The 24,245-nt window shown below is 31.5% G+C and overlaps 2 protein-coding genes and 1 long non-coding RNA gene across 3 annotated transcripts; 2 read left to right on the forward strand and 1 right to left on the reverse strand.

Moving 5' to 3' along the window:
* The first annotated feature begins 3,201 nt into the window (after positions 1-3,201).
* Positions 3,202-4,517, forward strand: LOC147405255 (SKP1-like protein 1A). Its single transcript, XM_086441497.1, has 2 exons — positions 3,202-3,575; positions 4,175-4,517. The coding sequence occupies exons 1-2, from the start codon at positions 3,297-3,299 to the stop codon at positions 4,346-4,348; spliced, it is 453 nt and encodes a 150-aa protein (XP_086297623.1). The 5' UTR covers positions 3,202-3,296; the 3' UTR covers positions 4,349-4,517.
* Positions 4,518-15,759: 11,242 nt separating this feature from the next.
* LOC147405256 (SKP1-like protein 1A) lies at positions 15,760-18,352 on the forward strand. Its single transcript, XM_086441498.1, has 2 exons — positions 15,760-16,145; positions 18,107-18,352. Exons 1-2 carry the CDS (start codon positions 15,822-15,824, stop codon positions 18,278-18,280), a joined length of 498 nt encoding a protein of 165 aa, XP_086297624.1. The 5' UTR covers positions 15,760-15,821; the 3' UTR covers positions 18,281-18,352.
* Positions 18,353-21,538: 3,186 nt separating this feature from the next.
* On the reverse strand, positions 21,539-22,748 carry LOC147405257 (uncharacterized). Its single transcript, XR_015178116.1, has 2 exons — positions 22,602-22,748; positions 21,539-22,014 (listed from the first exon to the last, which is right to left on the reverse strand). It is a non-coding gene; the product is annotated as an uncharacterized LOC147405257 (long non-coding RNA).
* Between the last annotated feature and the right edge of the window lie 1,497 nt (positions 22,749-24,245).

Genomic DNA, 24,245 nt, shown 5'->3' on the forward strand with positions numbered 1-24,245 from the left:
CAAACATGAGAGAAATTACATGCACTGATTCACTAAACTAGATTATAGTAAAATTGGAACATATAAATAAAACTACATAATAGGTGGAGAGGAAAGAAGCAACAATGGAAACTTGTATTCCAAGAACAAAGCAACCTCAAGAATATTTTTCCTGGCCATTTACCCTTACTTAACTTTCTACTCTAATAAGCGAAAATCCATCTTTAGCATAAAAGCAATATTTTTGTCGATGGGAATGCAACAACATCCCTTGAACTATTTCTTCTATACGGATCATCAAGAAAAAAAAAGAGTTGTTTTTTGGATGATTGCGTCCCTGAGCTACTTATTGTCAAAAACTTTCCTATTGATTCATTTTCAGTGACAAAAATTTGTAAATCGTAAGAACCTTCCAAAGTAATCTACCTCGAGGAGCAAATGCTATCATGTCTAAAAGAGAGCATAGACCGAAGGAAGGGTAATCAAAGGATTAATGATCTAGATTAGCATTGTAGTCCAAAATGTAGAATGTTAGCCGCAAGGAACAATGATAACAACCAAATAAGTATTAAAATTTAAACGGAGCAAGACATAAAATTTAAATGGTTCGGCAAAATTGCGTACTTCCACAGGAAGATGGGATCCTTTTCACTATTTATGTGACAAACAGGGTTACTAATTACCATCACTATCTCACCTACATGAGTCAAAATTGAAATTTACAAAATGATTTTATTATGAATTTATATTGGAAATTGGCCCTATAGCAGAAGTTAAAGTTGCTCAAGATGATAGTCTTGCCCCATATACCAACTGAATACAAGGCACGGACACAACACAGACCAAAAATACTAAATTTTAAGGAATGGGAGAATTCCAACTGGGAATATAAACTGAGGTCCCATTCAACACCCTACATTTTACCCTATGTTTTACCAAACGTGTTTGTCCTACATGGGTTAAAAGTTTTGGAATAGGCTGATTTTTGGTGAGGATGATCTCTATCATGAGGAGATCATCCTCACTAAAAATCAGCCCATTCCAAAACTTATAACTTCATCAAAAATGATTTACAAAAAATGGACGGTCCACGATTTTTCAACTTGTAAACATGGGGCTAGAAATTTCGGAATGAGATGATTTTTGGTGAGGATGATCTTCTAATCGTAGAGATCATTCTCACCAAAAATCAGCCCATTCCAAAACTTCTAACCCATGTAAGACAAAACACGTTTGGTAAAGCATAGGGTAAAGTGTAGGGTGTTGAACATTTCCCTATAAACTGTTAGCTAGACTAGAAGCATGGTATGCTACTTTACTACTATGGAGTGGTACACGTGCAGTGGAGAGTGACAAAACTCTCATGGGGACATACAGCCCCTATCTACCGCATGTGTTCCATGTGCACTGCAATGCCATTTAGCCAACAATGCGTACATGACCACTTTCTACTAGATGCAGGTAGTGTATATGGGACATATAGCTCATATAAAACCTTTTAGTAGAGTACTCACATTTTATGCATCCACATCCATATAAAACCTTTCGTTCGACCATTCAATGTGCAAATGTACAAAATACAAATGCTAGGCTCCCCTTGGATGAAAATAATATGAAACTACTTAAAATTTTAAAACCATGCATAAAACATAAGATACCCAATTATTGATGTAAACAAATTATATTTGAACAATCCTCACTGTCCAAAAACTTGCACATGTTCTGAAAAAAAATGAATTCGAACAATCCAAAAAAAAAAAAAAATTAAAGATTGTCTTCCCAATGTTTATCTCCCATCATTTCAAAGATTTATGCCCAACTCTTGATGTATTTTTTTTTATATATATATAAGTTTATATCTGTATATTAAAACACAATGGTTGTCTTCCCAATGTTTATCTTCAAGAAAGGATTAAGATCAATTTCACACGTACATGTATTTAAGGACAACTTTCAACTTTATTATCTTTTTTCTTCTTTTCTTTCTAAGACTATCCCTCCAATTTTATTGCCTTTCCTTTTCTAGCTCTTTAACCCCAAAAAGGACCCCATTTGGAATGTGCTGTTTTTTGTGAGGATGTTTTATGGTGAGAAGATCATCTTCTAAAAAATTCAGTCCATTCTAAAACTTCTAATCTCATCAAAAGAGATTTACAACTTGAAGAATCATGGACCATCAAATTTTACCATTAATTTACTAACCACTTTTAATGGGGTTAGAAATTTTATAACGGGTTGATTTTTTGTGAGGATGATGTCCTCATCATATATAGATCATCCTCACAAAAAACTCAGCCTATTCCAAACCTTTTATCCCATATACGATAAAAATTGTTAAATTATGATAGTCCTCTAATTTCAACCATACATATATGATTAAGATTTGAATTCAATATCGTTATTTAAACTCCCTCCCAAAAAAAAAAAAATTGAATTCATCACTTTTGGGGGGGAAAAAATGGTGAACTCCCCCCCCCCCCCAAAAAAAAAATGTGATCTAATTTATTCATTTTTTCGACTTTGATATTGAATAAATCTTTTCGAAATATCTGAAATGAATAAATCATAGTTGCAAAGAGACACTCGAATCAAAAGTTAAGTTGTAATCTTAAAAAAATTTAGAATCTCAACTTTGTTCTTTATTTTTATTTTTAAATTGTTAAAAAAAGAAAAAAAAAAAAGAAAAAAAAAACGAAAAAGAAAGAGGAAAGTCCATTATATCACCCCAGCACGACTCTTACTAAAAGGAAAATGCTGAAATGACAAAAAAAAATATTTACTGCGATTCTCACAAGTCTGACGTGGGATGTGCACATAAATGTGTTTCCTCGCGATACGAGTAAAAATCATCTACGGTTATATATGCATGCATCTCCACGTCAGAATTGTGAGAATCGCAAAAAAAAAAATGTACTATCAAGCCAACGCCTAAAAAATTGGGGATGATTTAGAAAGGAACTCATCTTTTATATTAAAGTAAAGATAAGGAAAGCCCGCGGTTGGCAGGGTGCGATTAGAAAGTTAGAATTATGAGGAAACGTATTATAAACAACCACTAAATTGGACAATTGTATATGGAAACGTATTATAAACAGCCACTAAATTAGACATTATTATAGTAGAGATCTGCTTTATTTATACTCTATAAATAAGGGTCTTTATTATTGAAATTGAAAAAGAAAAAAAATCGTCGATTTGGTGCTAGTTGGTATTGCTGAAGAAATTATCTCATTCGATTAGATAGATTGGAGAGAAGAAATTATTAGGTTGTTTGAAGTTGAAGTTGAAGTTGAAGTTGAAGAGAGGAGGATAAGATAATGTCGAAGAAGATGGTGCGTTTGAGGAGTTGTGATGGAGAGGTGTTCGATGTGGAGCAAGACGTGGCTCTTCAATCTCAGACTATCAAACATATGATCGAAGATGACTGCGCAGATGATGTGATTCCATTGCCCAACGTAACTGGTAAGATCTTGGCTAAGACGATCGAATTCTGCAAGAAACACGTTGAAACCCCCACCATCATCAAGACTGACCTCAAGGACTGGGATGCTGACTTTCTCAAGGTTGATCAAGCTACTCTCTTTGACCTAATTTTGGTGAGTGAGATTCCTTACTCTCTTTTTTTTTTTTTTTTTTTCTTTCTACTCTAAGGTTTCATCATATTCTTGTTTGTTAGAAGGATTCAATCTTTATTAATTTCTTCACTCATGATATTTTTATTTATGGTGAGTGAGAGATTATTGGGGTTTCCAATATACAGTTTCGGTTTGGTTCTTCTATTATTGTGCTTGGACCTTTTGGAGTCAGTTGTTTGTCTAAAGGTTTTTTTTTTTTTACTTAAAAAGAATGTATTGTAGTCATGGTTTTAAACCTCGTCCGAGACCAAGATGACTCCTCCGATACGGTCTTGGTATCATCCACCAACAAGACAGATAGACAAGTTAAATGTATCAGAAGAGATTTAAAATTAACCATGGTTCATTTGTCTCATTGTTTAACGAGATGACTCAAATGTATCAGAAAACTTGTCTGAGACGTGAAAACGAGTTTTAAAACCATGATGGTAGTAGTATATACGATGTGATGTGTTGTGGATTTAAAATTCTTTCCTCCCATTACAAATTTACAATGTCTAAGTTCTATCAATTATCACATGATCATATTACTGATTGGTTTGTTTTTTTATTTCTATCAGGCTGCAAACTATATGGACATTAAGAGTTTGTTGGACCTGACGTGCCAGACAGTGGCTGATATGATCAAGGGAAAGACGCCAGAGGAGATTCGCAAGAAATTTAACATCAAGAATGACTTCACCCCAGAGGAAGAGATGGAAGTCCAGAGGGAGAATCAATGGGCCTTCGAATGATTATTATTTGATGAATTATGCCAACTTTTAGCTCTTTTCTTTGAGATTTTGCATTAATTTCAACTACCATTATTTCAAGTCCTTACCCAATATTTTTAAATATACTGATTTCTTATGTGAGATTATTTGATCTCTCTTAAATTTTTGTTTTTTGTTTTTTTTTGTTTGTGGTGCTTGTTAATCCGAATTGATCCAATATAGTTTCATTTTGTGGTGCTTGTGTTAGATGGGACTCTTTGCGTGTGAGTTGCATGTTTTTTGCTATTTCCTTTTAGGATGGTCACCTTGACGAATCTTTCTAGTTGCAATAAAATTACACTTATAAAAAAAATTCCTAAAAAGTGCATGGAGGATTGTATGGATAATAGTTGTAGTATTCCCATTTTTGCAAGAGAAATTTAATGTAATAAAGGAATTTTTTTGGTGATGACTGGTTGGTTGAAAGATGTATAGTAATTATTGAGAAGTTCATATCTTATATGAAGTTTGTTAATTGACAATTGCTTAATGATTATATGGAATGCAAAGGAAACATGATATATAAAGAGAATTTGTTAATAAGTGCAGGGGTAATGATGTTGGTATTCACACTTTTGTGAGAGTGATTAAGAGCCCCGAAAACTGGAATAAGTGCTTAAGTAGCATTGTAAAAACTGAACTTGGGGATGAATAGTTGATTAAAAAATTTATTGGAGATTATGAAGAATTCATGTCATGCAATCCTTTATGGGAAACAAAGGTTTTGTCTGTTAGGAGTGGTTACAAAGTTACATTGAATTAGTTATTTATTAAAATTTGCTATTGACCCTGGTCAAATTCCAATTGTTTTAGATGATGTTGTCCTAATTGATAAAAAAAAAGTGAAAGATGACCTAACCTATCCTAAACATAAACATTTTAGTGGAGATTATGAAGAATTCATCCCATGCAAACATGTGATCGGGCGAATTGATAAAAAAAAAAAGAAAAGGGGAAAGATGGCCTAATGTCTCTTACAAACATGTGATTAGACGAATTTGAATGAAAAATTTTCATGCTAGTCAAAAAAGATGGAACAAGTTGGGAGTCTCAATCAAGAGTGGAAATGTAAAACTACTTGTACTCGAAATGCAAAGAATTAGCTTCTAGGCAAAGTCCTACATTATTTTGGAATATATATGTTTGGGATGTACAAAAGATTTTGAGATCTTACGTGGCTTTTTCATAGTTGAATTTGAAAGTAATATAGCCCTTTATCATCATCATCATCAAAATCATGGTCAAAGCCTTACTCCACTGATTCTATATTGGGTGAGTGAGTCTTGTTCCTCTCTTCCCAACATCCAAAGCAATTTCTTCTCTTGATGGTGTGTTCATATCCACATTCATTTTGATCTTCTACACGCTCATTTAGAACCTTCAAGTCACATATTCCTAGGTTAAAATTATCTTTCGTTGAATGTTTCCAAACCATCTTTATCAACTTTTTCTTAGTTTATCACTTATTGGACACTACGTCAAATTGGGCTAAAAACTACATGTGTATTGCTGTAAAAACGACTGTTAAAAGCTGTCGTTAATTGAGAAGTTCTAAAACTGCCATTTTTACCTTAACTACAACATATTTTGCTTAATATTAGTCTAGTATGAATGATGAGTATGAGGTGATTCTTTTTATGATAGATCTTAGCCGTTGAAACACTTTTATGCGTGAAAATTGTCGGATCAAGAGTTCTCAAATAACATCTTGTTGTTGCATCGAAACATATAAAGGTTGACTAATCTGATTAATGTTGAACTTGGTAAAATGAAATGGTTGAATAATTGAAAAATCAGATTATTTAGGAATACACATTGAATGCTGAGATTACACATTGAATTTCTAGTAGTGGATCCATAATCAAAAAAATGTTTGTGATTGTTCAGAAGAAATGAAACAAAAGTTACGGTAGAACTAAGACAGTTATTCTATGAGGTCTACCCAATGCTAGATGCAAAGGCGCATAATAGATCGATATGAACATTATCATGTGTTTTAACCCTAACTAGTTTGCTTCTCATTTTGTTTTTCCCTTTCCCCTTCTCTCAAAGCTCTCAAACCTTTCGTTTCCCTTTTAAAACCATTGTTAAGATCCAAACCAATGCTCCATTAATAGAGTGAAAAGTTTTAAGTTTTAACCTAAGGATAGTAACATACCCCCGCCGATGCCCTCGTGTGCTCACTTTATGTGAGCTCCCCAGCCCCTTGGCCTTCTTTACACGTACCAGGTATCCCATTCTCTTTTTTTTCCATAAGTCGTCCCTTCCCAGATTAATCACGGTGGCCTACTATGGCGGATCCCTTCCATATCTCATACTATAGTGAGTCCTTTTTTATTTTTATTTTTTTCCGAACCCCTTCCATATCCCATACTATAGAAGAGTTCCTATTTTTCCCCATTTTTTAAGAACCCCTTTCATATCCCATACTATAGAGGAACATTTTCTTTAAATCTCCACAATCTCCTCCCCATGACTCAAACCCTAGATATGGGTTGGCTCTGATACCAAATGTTAAGACCTAAACCAATACAAAATACCTAGGCGTTAATAGAGTGGGAAGTTTTAAATCTTAACCTGAAGATCATAACAACCACAAATCCACAAGTCTCTTCCTCTCCCATTCCCTCTCAAGACATCTCTCCCTCTCTAGAAATTTCAAACCCACGAATCTCTTCCTCTCTCTTTCCCTCTCAAGAATTTTTTAATTGAAATCAAAACTTTGTCTGTTAGTTGAAGACATCACAAGGTATGAATTTTTTCCCCAAAATTTCTGATCAAAATTTTCAAAATCTATCCATTCCTATTTCACTATGATTTTCTTATTTTTTTCTCTTCTATTTGGATTGTTGACTGATAAATTTATGGCTGATCTGATAAAATCATATTCGATGGACTCCTAATGCTCATTCCAGACAAAACAAACATAATTTATGATCAACCTGATAAAATTTGATTGGTAAGTTTTGTTTTCTCTCAAACACTATTCTGGCTTTGATTCAATGTTTGTTGTAAAGTCCCATAATTTGTTATTATCACTATCTTATATTAATTATAATTAATTTTATTTCTTTAATCTTATTTAGATCCCAATTGTATAAGGGTTATTTTGTATGTTAGGTACTAATCGATTAAGTGGCTATTTTGCATGTATAATTACCAATAAATTAAGGGGTTGTTTTGTATGTACATAAATCCTTATTTTATTTTATTAATTAGGATTATGTTTATGTTGTAGAACTTTAAATAGTGATTTTATTACATTATTACTATTCATTCTAATGATTATGAATCATGGTAAGTATATGATTTCGAGTATTATTTCATACTAATCTTAATGTGTAACTCTTTTACGTGAAACACATAAACACACAAGGAATTTAATGATTCATGAAACTCGAATAATAGAATGATTAGATTAAATATTCGGTTTGAGTTGACTCGATGGACTAAGTAATTGTAGAGTTAAATAGATAATGTTAGTAATTTATTTGTTATAGAAGATCATGCGTCTTCTATGACTCTATGATCTTGTGTATCTAATCGTGTAGTCAAGTCACATAGGAAGTTTTAGATCAATGATGATAAATTAAACTTAACTAATGTACCCACATAAATAATTTATTTATTAATAATTTGTACAATGACTTTGTACTATCATGTTTTGCATCATTGGTGTAGGTTGAGTAGTTAGTAGCTTGCAAGTTGTTGGTTCACTATTGTTTTCTATATATTTTTAGGTGTAATATATGGAGATGACGGAGGTGATGAAATAGCTTAGAAGATTTGTTTATTGAGAAACATTTAGCTAGTTGTTCTTTTATTTCAATTGCATAAATTTTGCAGCTCTTGTTGTACTCTATGTTTGAGATATGTTCTCAGTGTTATCCTTCAAAATCTATGCCCAAAAAAAAAAAAAATAAATAAATAAAAAATATTGAGTATTCAGATTTGGGGGTGTGACATTCACACTTGAGAATTTTCTATTGAATTTCATGGAGGTTTCACTTTCCTCAAGAAACCCTAAATTCTAGTTTTAGATTTCATTTGGATTTTTTGCTCTATATTGTTGTTTCCGTTTGATCATGTCCATCTATAAAAAAAACATTGAATTACAGTCTGTGATTTGTTACCTATGATTTTGAGTGTTTTTAATTTATGGATATAATCTGTGATTATCACTTTAGGTGTTATTTATACATATTTTGTAAGTTGTTGGGTCTTCCTAGATTGGTTTTATCTAACTTAGTGCAAATTTTTAGAATAGTCCAGGGAATCCCATTTTTTTTTACTGAGACTATGGTGTAGTCCTTCATTTAATAAATATTTTTTTATGTGGACTTCTTTTTTATTTTTCCTTAATTTAGATAGAGCTTTATTAAATGGGATTTTATTAAAAAGAAGCTTATTGAATTTTGGTTGAAAATTGGCTTACTTTTTATAGATAGTATTGATACTATCATTTATGTTGTAAATTACTATTTGTTAATCAAATGATGATCAATAACTTTTTTATATATCCTAGGTGGACTAAAATTATCTACTCTTCTATTTTTTTTTTTTCTGCATTCATTTCACTCGTCATATAGTTCTCTCATCATACATATTTTTTTTGTTTACTTATAGATTTTGAAATATGGTTTTATTGATTCTTTTCATAATAATAATAAATACAAATTGAAGTCTTTTTTATGTGACTAACATTTTAGGATTCCTATATGTATTAATCATCCTTTCATCGAACTTATGTTTTGAGAATCTAGAATAGTTGAGACTATAGTATGAGTTAGATATTTTGAATATCAATTGCTAGTCTCTTTACTACTTTTCAATTAGAGGGTGATTCAACTAGTTAGTCTTTGATGATCACAGTACACCCTTGTCTATTGCTAGTAAGGATTAGATTGTGGCCATGTTGTAGTTTTCATCACTTTGTGACTATGTGTGTATCCTTGGACTAAACTTCCTCAGTTATTTCCTTACGGTTGGAGATCAAGTGAAAATGATTATTTATAATTAATGTGAAAGTCACCATTGGTATGTGCCCTTTGCAAATGATGCTTAATTATCAAATTTGGATTGAAAAATATTCATAGCTCAAGTTCAAAAAAAAAAAAAAAAAAAAAGAAGCTCAAAAATAAAAGAAAACAAATTGATACATTAATATGAAAGTCTTCGTTGGCATATGCCATTGGAAAAAGGTTGCCTAATAGTAAACTCTGGGTTGAAAAATGATGATACCATGAAATTCAAACGTGTGAAAGCATAAGGGCTAAAAAAGCATATCTTCTAAAATTCTTAATACAAAATCATAAAAATGGAATAAGAAAAAGAGATGAAAAAAAAAAAAAAAATCACACGTGTGGTGGAGCAGTGGTTGATCGGCCTGTTTTTGCTCCCCAAGATCGTGAGAATGAGATTCCATGCCTGTAATTTTACTTGATAACATAAAAAGGAATCACCCGAGTGGTGGAGCAATGGTTGAGCGACCTGGGTTTGCTCTCCAGGATCATGACATTGAGTATCCTCATCTGCAATTTTACTCTATAAATTAAAAATGAACATCCTGAGTGGTAGAGTAGTGGTTGAACAGGTATCTCCACCTGTGATTTTACTAGATACACCTGTTTGTGGTGGCATGACGTATCTGTAGGTACTAGTCCCATTTTCAAAGAGGTCAGGGACTCCCTATCAAATAAAACAAAAGACGCCCAAAAAAATGAGAAAAAAAAAAAGGCATCTCCCTTGGACATTAGCTAGGTTTGATCTTTCATTAGGTTGTATTTAGTTTCCATAATGATCTAACATGCATATTGGCCTAATATCTACACCTAATCTAGAATAGTTCAGTTCACCATTTCACTCAATGATAACCAACGTTGAAAATTCTTGTAACGGATGATCGGTAAAATTGACTATCTCAATTATTTATTGAATTTAATTTAAAACATTCATTGTTGGCTTTACTGTCTCTTTTGCCTTTGTCAAATTTTTATTAGGGTGATGGTTTGATCTAACTCTTAGGATTTTTTTTAAGTATTGCATATCATTTGTCTGGATTTCATTAAAAGAAAGGAGATATTATGCGAAAATGAGTTATTAAAAGAAACTTCGTTTGGTTTGTAACAACTAGCTTTAATTAATGGGAATTGTTTTGTTGTAGGTAAACAAAATTGTTTAGCTATTTCATTCACACTTTTCTATAATAATTTACAAACGTTGTAAATAAAACAAAGCTATTTAGAACAAAATATTTATTAATTGCAAGTAACAAACTAAAAGATAAGTATTTCCTAATGAAAAAAAATTAAAATTGGAACATAATGATTAATTAGTTTTTAACTTGCTTATAATAAATTGTGTGTATGCGCTCATCGATAAATCAACATATCCACCTATAATAAGTGTAATCTTTTGTATAATCATTTGATGCACAAATTCATATGTTAATAAACAAACCTATTTCGTTTGCAATGGTTAATTTTCTTAGAAATTATTTTTTTAATTATTTAAGAACATATAAACTCAAAAATTTGAAAATCTAACTTATTTTTGTTAATTTACTCGTGATTTGGGCAGATTTTTTTTTACATATAGTTACGCACAAATACAAATTTAAAATTTAAACCTTAGAAAATTTCAAGTCATTGCCTCATTAGAATTGGTTTTGTGTACTTGCTATCTATTCTACACATTCATCTCTAATTGATTGTATATACCTCTATAATTATTATCATTTTCGCTTGCATTGCCATCATCATATGAATCATCAACTGCTTCAACATATCTTTGCTTTTCTTCTATTTTTAGTTATGGAATTTTGTTTGTATGGCATTCACATCCAATAGTTATGCTTTTGTATCTCATCCTTCTCTCCTAAGGGAATACCAAATGAGATTAACTTAGAAAAATGGTGGGCTATCTCTTATGTGAACTCGAGCAATGTCAAATGTGTTAATATGGTAATCTTAACCATTACTGACGTATTTCTTCATGGACTATTTGCATATCAGCTTTTTATTTTGTGTGCAAGGCATTCTTTTGGTACATTTTCAAATAAATTTTTGTCTTATATTTTGATGTATCTCCATATCAAATCGAAAATCAGGCTAGAGATCTCCTATTAAGTAGATTTTTAACATGAGATTCACTAGAGATTGGCATAAGCATTAGAAACTTATTTGAAGTGTTATGCTCGGCTTGATGACCCACAATGCAAAATACTTTTATTCTTTCTATTAATTTGTAACTTTTGTTATTCCCATTTTGAACTTTTCATGATCACATCTTTTTTGCTAATTATTTTCTAAAGTCATATGATATTCAATATGTAGGGCAGATCTCTAATCTTACCTCTTAGATAGTGTAATATTCATAGAATATACAATATTGATGGGAACATCTTATTATGAGGTAACTTTTAGATGAGACCCACATAAGGGAAGTTTTATGGATTGAATTACATGCATAGTTTAAAATGACATTCCTCTTTAATCCTATTGCAAATGATTATTTTTTCATTATATGCTTGCAATAGATTGTTGCAAAGACTGCCTCCCAATAGGCGTTGGCAATAAATTATCGATAAAAATGCTCTCATTTGGTAGAGTGTGAAGGTCATGCCATAAATTCTCTACAAAAAATCTCCCATGCATGTGCAATGCATTAGTTTTCTAAAAGCATGTATGTACGAAATTTGTTTTTTAAAAAAATTATGAAATATCCTATCTAAATAACATTCATGTCTTGGATTGTATACTTAAATTACCTTTATACCATTAGAGCTAAAATAAATAAAAAAACCAAAATTTCTTAAAATATTCATATCTATCTATATATATTACTATTATAAACAAATATGCAATCCCGACAATTAAAACGCCAAATCCAACACTTGGGTTCTATTTTTGGGATATGTGATATATCCTCAAGCTACATGTTTTATCTCGACCATTGGATTTTGTATTTTAATAGTAGGGATTGTTTGTTTGGTTCAAAGTTTCTTTTTTATTAGTCAATGGATCCTATCAGTTTATATGGTATCTTGTTCTGTATTTTTGCCATTGTTTATTCTTTCATTTGAATTGTACAAAAAGTCAGTTAGAATGTATTGTGAGTGGTACTTGTGTTGTTGAAGTGACATTTATAATGGTCATATTTTTGTAATATATAAAAAAAATATTAAACATACAAAAATTTATTTCTGTTTCTGGAAAATGACATGTCTTATTCATATAAATCTTTCCATTTATATGATTTTCTTGTCATTCTCTTCATAACTAAAACAAGTAATAATGCATTAAGAGGTTGATACGTAGGGAACACTGGACTAGGTTGTTGTGGTTACCTAGAACTTGACCAAGTGCAAGTGGTTTTTGAAATCCAGTGAGGTTCATAGTTTGAGACATTTTTTATGTTTGGGCTATGGTTTAGGTTGTCCCAATGATTATAGGATACCCCATGTTTATGACCAATAATGTGATTGATAATGCATGAGTATGCTAAATGTCTTCATTGTTCGCTCATTTGCTACAGGTCTAGCACACCCCTTGCATTCATTCAGTAATTTTCCTTCCACGCTTATTTGGGGTTTGAGGGTCCCCTCTACGGTAAGTTTCTTCTCTTGGTTGGCTGTTCTAGGTAAAATCTCCACTCTTGATCTTTTTATTAGTAGGGGTTTTGTAACCTCAAACTATTGTTTCCTGTGCTACTCAAGTAATAAGTCAGTTGATCACATCCCCATTCATTGCAAATTCTCCGTGTTAGTTGGCAACACTTTTTTAACCTTTTTAAGATCAGTTGTGTGATGTCGTATTCCTTATTGTCTCTTTTCCTAAGTTGGGGTCTAACAATTTTCTCAGGGTGTATCACCTTGTGGAGACTTCTCTCCTTTTCCATTACTTGGGGCCTTCGGTTGAAACGAGATGAGAGAATTTTTAAAGAAGTGATGTTAAAGATTATTGGATTGTTGTTTTTTTTTTTTTTTGTAAAGTGAGCCCCAATTTCAAGAGTGTTTTTTTTGAGGAGTTTGTTTTTAGATGGGGTCTCTTTGTAATTAACTTTTTTTTCTCTTTGGTGGGTCATCTAGGTCAGTTTTGTACTTTCTCTCTCTCTCTAATAAATGTTACACTTATAAAAAATAAAAATAAAAATTTGTAAACATGTAAAATTTAGTGTATGTGACAAACATTAACTACAATGTTCCCATTTTGGCCATCTCATGTCTCTCTTGGGCTCTTACTTTCCTATGTACATTGATGCATAATGTGTTCTCCCAATATGGAGATTACTATGGTCCATTGACCAATAGGGACTATGTCATGAAAAGAATAACTCCATCACTATTTTGCCATTCGAACGCTTTAACTTATATGAATGCCTACAAGTGTTTCGATGAAGTTTATTATGGACGTACAATGGTGCATATCACCTCACGAAGTACCTATACTTATCTCAACCTGTTGCCAAGAGCTTGCCCTGATTTGTTATTCCTGATAAACTGATATGTTTAAGTACATAAGTGGAAAATCTCTTTGTACTCCTTCATATAAATTGAGTTATATAGGTTTCTTTTTTTATTAACTTTAACCTTACAAACTTAGTAAGATTTCAAATTATATCAAGGGTATTTAAAAAACATGATCTGATGCCACAAGGATATAAAGGACAAAATTCTATGTACTTAAAAAGGGCAATTTTTCATCATTAAATGTTAATTTTAAATTTGTGAGTTCGGTGGGAGTTCAATAGCCATCCATTTCAAAAACCTTGGATCAAGTCCAATTTTTATTATTTTTTATTTTTTTGTTTTGAGTTTTTCCACCAGATCTAGAGGGTTGCGGTGTTGGATTGCCAATTTGATAATCTATTTGAGCTCAACGACCCTTAGTAAAATTTGAGATCGAGTTAGTAAAGAAATTATTTCTCTTTTTTTTTTTTAATTGAATATTCTTAAAAGTTGTTAATAAAAATGTATCGCAAATTGCAATTATGGATAAATTTCTTAATAGACCTTGTGGAAGGGGTTTTGTTCATTCTAAATAATCCCTAACGTTTGGACGATAGTTTGATAGTCCATGAAGTAACTTTTTTTTTTTTCCATAATGGTCCCTCAACATCATTTCTCGTGATTATGTTTTTGAAATACCCAAACTACCATTTTTCTCGTCTTTTTTACATACTTAGGTTTTTCAATGATGAATATGATAATTTTCGACGATTTTTTACCATGAATAGCGAATGGAGAATGATATGCTCCCAATTATGAATACTTAGATTCATTTATTGATTTATTCCAATGATTTATATATAAAAAATGAATAACAAAGTTGAGATTTTAAATCTTTGTAAAGTTTACGTCATAGCTTTCGATTTGAGTATTCGTTTCACTACTATGATATATGCATTGGTTATTTCAAGAAGATTTATCCAATAATGAAGTCGTAAAAACAAAAAAATAATAAACAATCTAGATCACATTTACTATGTCAAGTTCACCAATTTTTATTGTTGAATTCAACATTTTTATTATCGATCTCACCACTTTTTAATGTTGAGTTTGACAATTTTTAAAATTTTCAAATTCAAGTTATCAGAGCAAATATATAGTTGATATATCCATTGAAATAGCTCTTCTTGTTGAATTCATCAATTATCTAAAGTGGTTGACGGGGACATTTGTAAGAGTTGTTATAGCGGTTATATCAACTAAAGTGATAGCAAGTGGATATATCCGTTGTGATAACTTTAATTCAAAATTTTAAAAATTTGTCGAACTTAATAATAAAAATTATTGAACTTAACAATAAACATTTTGAACTCAAACAATAAACATGTTGAACTCTACGGCAAAAAGTGGTGATACCTGATTATAAAAAAAAAAAGTAATATTATTGAACTCAACAATAAACATTTTGAACTCAGATAATAAACATGTTGAACTCTACGACAAAAAGTGGTGATACCCGGTTATCAAAAAAAAGTAATGAACTCGATATCGTAAATGCAATCCAGATTTATTTATTTGCTTTTACAACTTTGATAATGGATGAATCTTCATGAAATATGCAAAATGCATATATCATAATTGCAAAAAAGATATTAGAATAAAAAATTAGAACTTAATCGTCAAAAAATTTAGAAAGTCAGCTTCGGTTTTTTATTCTTTTTATAAATTATTGAAATAAATCTAAATATTCAAAATTATAAGTATATAAAATAAAAAAAATGTCGTAAATGATGGCACTGGCGGTTTGAAAAACTTAAGCATTTATAGAAAAAAATATATTTTAAAAGAATCATAAATACAGAAACAGAAAAGGAAAGTCCCACATCAGGTTCCGAAAAGATGTTTCTAGAAAGTAATAATTCTATTATTATTATAAGTAATAGTGAGATGAGATTAAAAAGATAGTTTGAAAAAGCTGAGTTGTTTTGTTTGAGAGAGAAATCAATCATGGCGTCGCAGAAGTTGAAGATGGTGAGTTTGAGGAGTTGTGAAGGAGATGTGTTCGATGTGGAGGAAAATGTGGCTCTTCAATCTCAGACCATCAAACATATGATCGAAGACGATTGCGCAGATGATGGGATTCCCTTACCTAACGTAAGTGCTAAGATCTTGTCCAAGATCATCGAATACTGCAAAAAACATGTTGAAACCCCCACCACCACCACCAAGACTGATGATCGTACTCCAAACCTTGCCCTAGATGATCCACTCAAGATCTGGGATGCTGACTTTGTCAAGGTTGATCAAGCCACCCTCTTTGACCTAATCTTGGTGAGACGAGACTCCTTTCTTTTCGATTTTTGTTTTTAGGGTTTCATGTTGTTTAGTTAATTTTTCTCTAATTGTTCAATCTTGATTGCAAGGGTATTATTTCTTTGCTCATGAATTATTTTTATTTATTTATTTATTTATTTATTTATGTTGAGTGAGAGATTATTTTAGGGTTTCTTTCCAATATATAGTTTGGGTTTGGTTCTTCTATTATTGTGCTCCGATCTTTTGGAGTCGGTGTTCTAATTGAGTTAGGGGGGTTTTTAGGTTGAAATTTACCATAATTTTTTTTAAAGATGTCAATTTTGTAATCCAGGGTGGTCATCTTTTGCATGCACGGATTTGTTAATTTTGATCGATGATACTCTTGACTCTTTTGTCCTTGTAATTTGAAGAGAATGTAAATCTTCTCTCTTTTCTACAATATTTTGTTAAACACCATGAATTATAATCTAAGATGATCTAATCTTCTTTTTAAGAAGATTGTGATTGTTAGCGAGGGTTACTTGTTGATGTTGTAAGGGGATGATTTTTAGAGCTTTTTTCATATGAAAGTCATCGAACCAAGATGTCTTTATAACTTCAATTTGTTGCTGGAAGTGCTTATTGAGATTATGTATGTTCTGTATTTTTTTTCTTTTAAAGTTTACTATTTTTTGGATTCAATATTGACTGATATTTTATTCATTTTTTTTCCCCCAAACTTTCAATGTTGAAATCATGAAAAATCTCGAAGATCCGACACTCTCCAACCATACCATAAATGTTCAGGCATTCTCCAATCAAAGCATACCCAAACATTACTAAAATTTAAGAGAAAAAAACTGCATTAATCTATTTTAGAAGAATGGAAAGATAATAGATTTATGGAAACATTTACCTCTCTCTTCCATAAAGAGAGTGATGGGTTGCTTGGCATTTGACTCTGATTTCTTTCTTGAGAGAGAGTATAGATAGTTTTAGATTAAAAAAGTGGGTAGTTTTAGGTAGTTAGGTTGGTTTTTAGTGGAAGCATTTTCCACTGTTGGATCTTCCCAAATAGATCTTAGACTGGTAAATATGTTTATGTGGGGATAAAGATGTGTTTTATATGTTTATGTGGGCATAAAGATGTGTTTTATATGTTTATGTGGGCATAAAGATGTGTTTTATATATATATTTTGGTTCTTGAATTTGCTAATTTGGTAAAATTTAGAAATCTCATGCATCAGGAGGTCGGAAGTTGAATCCATTAGGGGTTTTTTTTTACTTTTTTTTACAAAAAAAGCTCTTTCCGGCTTTTGTAATTCTAGAGGGATGGTAACACACCATTTTGGTAGGCATCAGCATATGTTGCAGTTAGAAAGATTCTCTGCCTTTGGCTTGCCCTGCTGTCTAAAGGTTTTTTGCATGCTTTAAATAGAATGTAAGTATACCATTTGATGGTTACTATGATACAGCAAGTTGGTTGTGGTTGGGTGGTGGGGGTGTAGGGTAGAGTTTGCACTTCTCAGTGTGATATTATTGCAATTTTCTTTTGTGGAACTGCACTGGTGTTGATTTAAATTAAATGATTTGTCAGTTAATCTACTACTTGGTATCCCCATCTTCAATTAACCCTGATAAAATAATAAAAAAAAAAGAATAATTCTTGAACAACAACAACAACGATCTGGAGCACTAGGTGTTCATATTTCACTAAAGGCTTGGACTCTATGTAGTCATACTTTTAGTGTTGTAATGTTAAACATTCTTCAACTGTATGAACCAATAAATATTTTCTTTTGCAACTGTTGCAGTCCTTTAATTGGATCCAAGTGCTGAATTCTATCAAAATATGAGGAAAAAAGAACAATTTTCTTGTGGTCTTGTTTCCGAGGTTTCTATGCAGATGCTTGTTATTATTGTGGATTTAGTATTCCTACATCCAAGTTTTACTTCTATCGTATTACTGATTGGTTTGGTGGATTATTTTTATCAGGCTGCAAACTATTTGAACATCAAGAGTTTGTTGGACCTGACCTGCCAAACGGTGGCTGACATGATTAAGGGTAAGACACCAGAGGAGATTCGCAGCACATTTAACATCAGGAATGACTTCACCCCAGAGGAAGAGGAAGAAGTGCGGAGGGAGAATCAGTGGGCCTTTGAATGATCCTTTTATGTTGTTGGTTTGAATAATCATGGGATTTGGACGGTTGAAAAATTGGGTGTGGATGATATGAATAATTTAAGCAAGACTATTATTAATATCTTCTCTTGAATCTTCTATTACTAGTAGTTCACATTAATAGTTATTTCAGTTTCGCTCGAGTGATTAATATATATGGTTGGTTGATCGCTCATAGAAAATGAATTTTAGGGATTGTACCTCATTGTAGGGATTTATACCAACTACTAAGGTCTTCTATTTTAAAAAGAAAGGGAGAGAAATAAGATATGTTTTTGACAAGGTTTTATACCAATGAAAATGATGTCTTCTAGTAAAAAAAAAAACAAAGAGAGAAATAAGATATGTTTTTGACAAAGTTTTATACCAATGAAAATGATAGATCATTTATTAATCAGAATAGAGAGAAGAAATATACAAGGTGATATGGGGTATGGCTTTTCCAAAAGGGAAATTTTGAACAAAATTGAAAACTTGGTGATAGTTAAATGGAGGCAAGTATGACAGTCTGGTATAATATCACTCTCTTAAGTAGTCCTCTTAAGATAACCAGACTGACTGGAAGTTGATAATTAGGAAAGGTCTTGCATATATTACATGGAAGCATACTACATAAATATGCCTTTTTTCCCCTCTTATCTATAAAGTCATTTTGATCATTCTATAAAATATAGACCTCCAAGTTAAAAGTTCCTCATTCAAACTGTCATGAAATTTCAAAATTGATGTGGTGTTGTTGGACTTGCCTTTGTTGGTTGGAAGTATAGTAGTGCTCTGAATTCAAAGACTTTATAGTACTCTATTATTACCTTTATGTAGTCTTTTACACAATGTTATGGTACACAAATCCTTCACCATCCAAACTCATACCAACTTCTAAGATGCATTTTCTAATAAATGTCAGCTGATGTAAAAAATAATTTTTTTTTTTCCTTTTTGAAAAATAAAAAAAAATATTTGAATACAATAGTAGGTATTTTCAAGAATTTGGTAAAACTATGATCTCTTGTATAATTAAGGTGGTCCATATCTAATTGGATGCTTAGTTACACTTATGTGTATCATCAACTATTCAAAATCCCCATTATGTATCCAGTTAGATATGTCATCATAGGTTGGTAAAAAAGTGTAATTGACAATTTTACTTAGAAAGAGAGTCTTGGAACAATTGACATGGAAGAACACATTTTTCACCAATAGTTTTTTTTTATATTTATTTTACCAAGACTACTTTGTTCTTCATATACTTAACAATGAATAATAATAAGACATTCAATATTGAATAGAAACATTATAAACCAATCATATAAGTGAGATGCCTAATCTTACTCTTAAGCTGAAAATATTAATATAAAAAATGCATGTCATTGGTTGAGAACATGGCTAAGAGGAATTTGTGTCATCACAGTCAAAGCACGTACTTACGAGGATCTCCACCAATAGGAGAGAAATCACCAGCGCTGATTTGTTCCAAAAAACTTGATAAGACTGATACAACTAGGCTTCACTTGGGCCAAAGTAACCTAAATTCTAGAAAAATTGAAAAATGTAAAACTACATAGTAGGTGGTGGAGAGGAAAGAATCACCAACAGAAACTGGTATTCCAAGAGAAAAGAGAACAAAGCAACCTCAAGAATATTACCAACTTTCTACTCTACTAAGCTAATATCCTTTCTTTACCAAACTGGGATTGGGTTCAATTCTTTTATATCATAAAAAGTAATATCTTAGTCAATGGGTATGCCAACACCCCCCTTGAACTCTTTCAATATCGTGCATCACTATAAAAAAAGAGATTTTGGTCTTCTGGATGAAATTGGAAAGTAAACCCACTCTCTCTAGGAGCAAATGCTATCATGTCATATCGATCTGGGGAGAGTCCATTGAATGCTAAAATTCTAAAAGAACTCTTCCCATACTATTCAAGAAAATAAACAGTGAACAAAAAATTTGGTCCATTGAATCTTCAATAGATTTAACACAAGATGCATCTGTTGAGGCAAAGGAAGCATGACCAAAAAATTGATGACTATTGATTAGGATCTTATCTAGCTTTATATAGTCCAAAATGTAGAAATTTAGCCAAAAGAAATAATGACAATGGTATAAGTAACACAAATTTTACATGGTTTGGCTAAATTCCCTATGTCCACAGGAAGATGGTATCCTTTTTCACAAGGTTACCATCACTCTATCTCACCTACACCAGCCAAAACTGAAACTTTCTCACAAAACCCTAAAATGAGTTTATTTGAAATTGTCCCTATAGCAAAAGTTATGAAATAGTAAAAAATAACCCCACAAAGTTGCTCAAGATAGTAGTCTGCCCCATAAAATACTACCAAGACACAAACATAACATAATACAAGACAGACCAAAAATGCTAATTTTGAAGAAATAGGAGACTTCCAGTTAGGAATGTAGATTTTTTTTTTTTTTTTTTAAAAGTTAAAAAAACAACAAACATTCATGGGGAGATATAATCCATATCCACCACGTGTTCCTGGTGCACTACATGGCCACATTCTACTAGATGCATGCCTTAGATTTCTTGTATAAAAGGAAAATAGTTATATGCAAAGATGAGGATAGCAAACTTCCAAGAAGTTCCTATATTAGTGCTCAGGTTTATAGACAACCAAAATTAGTTTGTAAAGAGAGAAAAAAAAATGTGATGTTCCAAATGACCCAAACCAACCCCAACCATGGCTACCAACTAATTTAATCATAAATACATAGCTACAATCTATCTCATACTTACTAACAAAAGAATTTTATGGTTTTTTTTAAAGAAAAAAAGCAAGCAGAAACAACACAACTTCCATGTGAGCTACAATCCATCTCATATGCCTCACTGAACTTAATATTTTGGATTTTTTTTTTTCTAATTTTGGATGTGGATGCATAAAACATGAGTATATTATGATCTTCAATCCACAACACACAAATACTAGGCTCACCTTGGATGAAAATACTATGAAACTACTTAGAAATTTAAGACAATGAATAAAACATGAGAAACATAATCATTGATATAAACGAATCTCAGTGTCCAAAAACTTTCACATGGACTGAAAAAAGGAATGTGTTTAATCAAACCATAATAAACTATAATGATTAACCTAGTTGGGACCTATGAGATAAGCAGTAGTTGTTTTTCTAAGTTATAAGCATAGTAAAGTAATGTTGCTTCAGCTTCCCTTGCTAAAAAAACAAATAATAATAATAATAAAATAAAATGATTAAACTAATAAGGATCTATGACTTTCCCTTAAATCTTGATTAGCAATAGTCGATTTGAGTCATAGTACAAGTTACTATCTTGGAAGGAAGGTTTTCCTTACAAGTCCTTACAGGAAACTAATCACTTAACCATTACTAATAACAAGGCAACCAATCTTCCCATTTAAGTTCCAAAGCATCTCGGGAAAAAGGAAAACAAGTCATTTTCGTTTCTTGGGAGGCTTCTCTGGGGTTTCATCATCATCATCGTCTTCGGAAGAACATTCCCCAACTTCATCAGGGACATCATTAGGAACGTTGTGTTTGGTGATGTATTCCTTTAATACACTCATACTCTTCTCTTTCATCAAAACCAGCTGTTCAGAAAGTACACCATGGGTCGCATTGACATTATAAATTTCTGAACCAAGACAGATTGTCGCCTTAACTCGAGATCTAGGAGGGGCAGCATCATCCTCCATCTATGTCAAAATACCTCCATGCAATAATAATCATACTAAATTAGACCAAGTTACAAGTGTATTGAAGCAATTGGCTTAAGAATATTATATCAGTAAAAGGAGGTATGTGTGATATAGGGTCAACCATAAACCTAAGAACAAAATATGCACTCTTTATATCAACATATTTATCTTCCAAATAACTTAATTTCCATCCATAAAAGAAGCAGTAATCACAAAACCTTCCAAAATGACTTTAGCCTACTTAATTCCAAGTGAAAAAGAAGCCAAACATGTTATATTTGTAGCCAATCTCTTAACCAAACTCAATTATTTAAAAATCAATTACAAGGAAGGATTGAGAACCTTGTCAACTTAGATATGTTCTGTTTGGTGTAGAAGGGAATTAATTTTTTTTTTTTTTTATTAGTGTAGAATTTCATTAAAGAGAAGAAAGAGATTAAAAGTTGCAAAATCAGATTGAAAAAAAAAAAAAAAAGGAACATTTTTGTCAGTAATACTCATGAGAAGACTACAAGTTATAAACACAACCAAAAAAAATTAAAAAAAAATGCCTACACCACCAGATGAGACAAACAGATTTGAGGAAAAAAGAAGTTACCTTGGGTCCTTTCACAGAAGAAGGAAGCTAAAACCTTGCGCCCTTTGTCTGAGACTGAGAGATCGATGGACGACTAGACCGTTCCAAGGCAAATAAATGGGTTTGGGTCTTGGGAAGAAAAGGTGTTATTAGGGTTCAATAATTTGTCATCCTTTTTCATTGGGCGTAATTGTAAAAAAAAAAAAAAAAGCCCCCCCACATTTTCATGAAACTTAGAGACATCTCTATATTTTTCAAAGTTATGATACATCCCTTGACATTGGTCTTCCACGGGGACTAACCGAAATTGCCTGGAATGCCCTTGCCTTCAACTTTTTTGCATATATATATATATATATATATATATATATATATATATATATATATCTATATATATATATATATATATATATATATATATATATATATATATATATATTATATATACTTCATGGGACGTTAGCATTGTCCAATACTTAATTTTTCCAATAATACCTTTATTCATTTTGTTTTTTATATAATAAATACTTATTCACATTGATTGCCAAATTATTTATTGTAACAAGACATTTAATTTTAAAGATTAAATACCCTTAACATTTATTATGAAAGAGGTAGGTAATAATTACATAAATAAGTATTTATTATGTAAAAAAAAAATTAATATACTCTTGTCTCTTTCACTAAGTAACAAAAGGGGTATGGATATTTTAAAAAAAAAAATATGTTAGAGAATATGCTAAAGTCCCCATAAAGTCTTGGACATTAACATTCCCCATATATATGGTCTTGAATTAATTTAAAAGTCATGGTGGAATACATTGAAATTGACATCATTTGAGACATTGGTGTGCACAGAACCATATATGCTTCTCACTCGTATCTTAATGAAAAGTATATATAGTTATATAGACACATCCACATTAGCAACATCTGAAAAAATGTCAATTTCAAAGTTACTTCAACATTTTCCTTAATTTAATCATTGTAGTTTCAATCATAGAAGGATCGGCTAATTAAGAAGTCAAAGCCATTGTAATTTGTCATTATTGAGTGTCTTAACTATGATAGTTATCTATTACTTATCGAGTAGTGGTGAATGCATGCGATTTTGGTACGTAGTTGACGTAGCAAGGGCACATAACCAAGGATCTTTTTCATCAGGGTACACAAGAAAATAATGTGCGGTTCTGTGCAGCCGCGTGCCCATTCATGTACCAAAACCACGTGCATTCATCATTATTCTTACTTTAAGTATGGTATTGGGCGACACACATCTACCCCATCTATACTGACATGTGGATTGTGAACTTAGGACTGGCAATGGATCGAATAATACCCAACTTATCTTACTTGAATAAATTAGATATGGACAAGGTTTTTCTACCCGATTAAGAATTCGGGCAATATTACCCGATACCCATTTACCCAAAACTTTTGTAGCGTCAAATATGAATATATGTCATATCTTTCCCGTTTACTTGACAACAAAAAGTATAATTTCATATTCTATTTATAAATATATGTAAATATTATTTTTAATTTTTAATTTTTGTTATTAAAGTAAAAAAAAATATATATATATATAGATGAGAGGTTAAAATTTTGGGTGACTCAAGAATTAGTTAAGAAATCAAATATGGTTATCCACTTAAAACTTGGGTA

This window comes from Akebia trifoliata, chromosome 4, assembly GCF_017979445.1.
Source record: "Akebia trifoliata isolate Shusen 1 chromosome 4, ASM1797944v1, whole genome shotgun sequence".
Classification (NCBI taxonomy): domain Eukaryota; kingdom Viridiplantae; phylum Streptophyta; class Magnoliopsida; order Ranunculales; family Lardizabalaceae; genus Akebia; species Akebia trifoliata.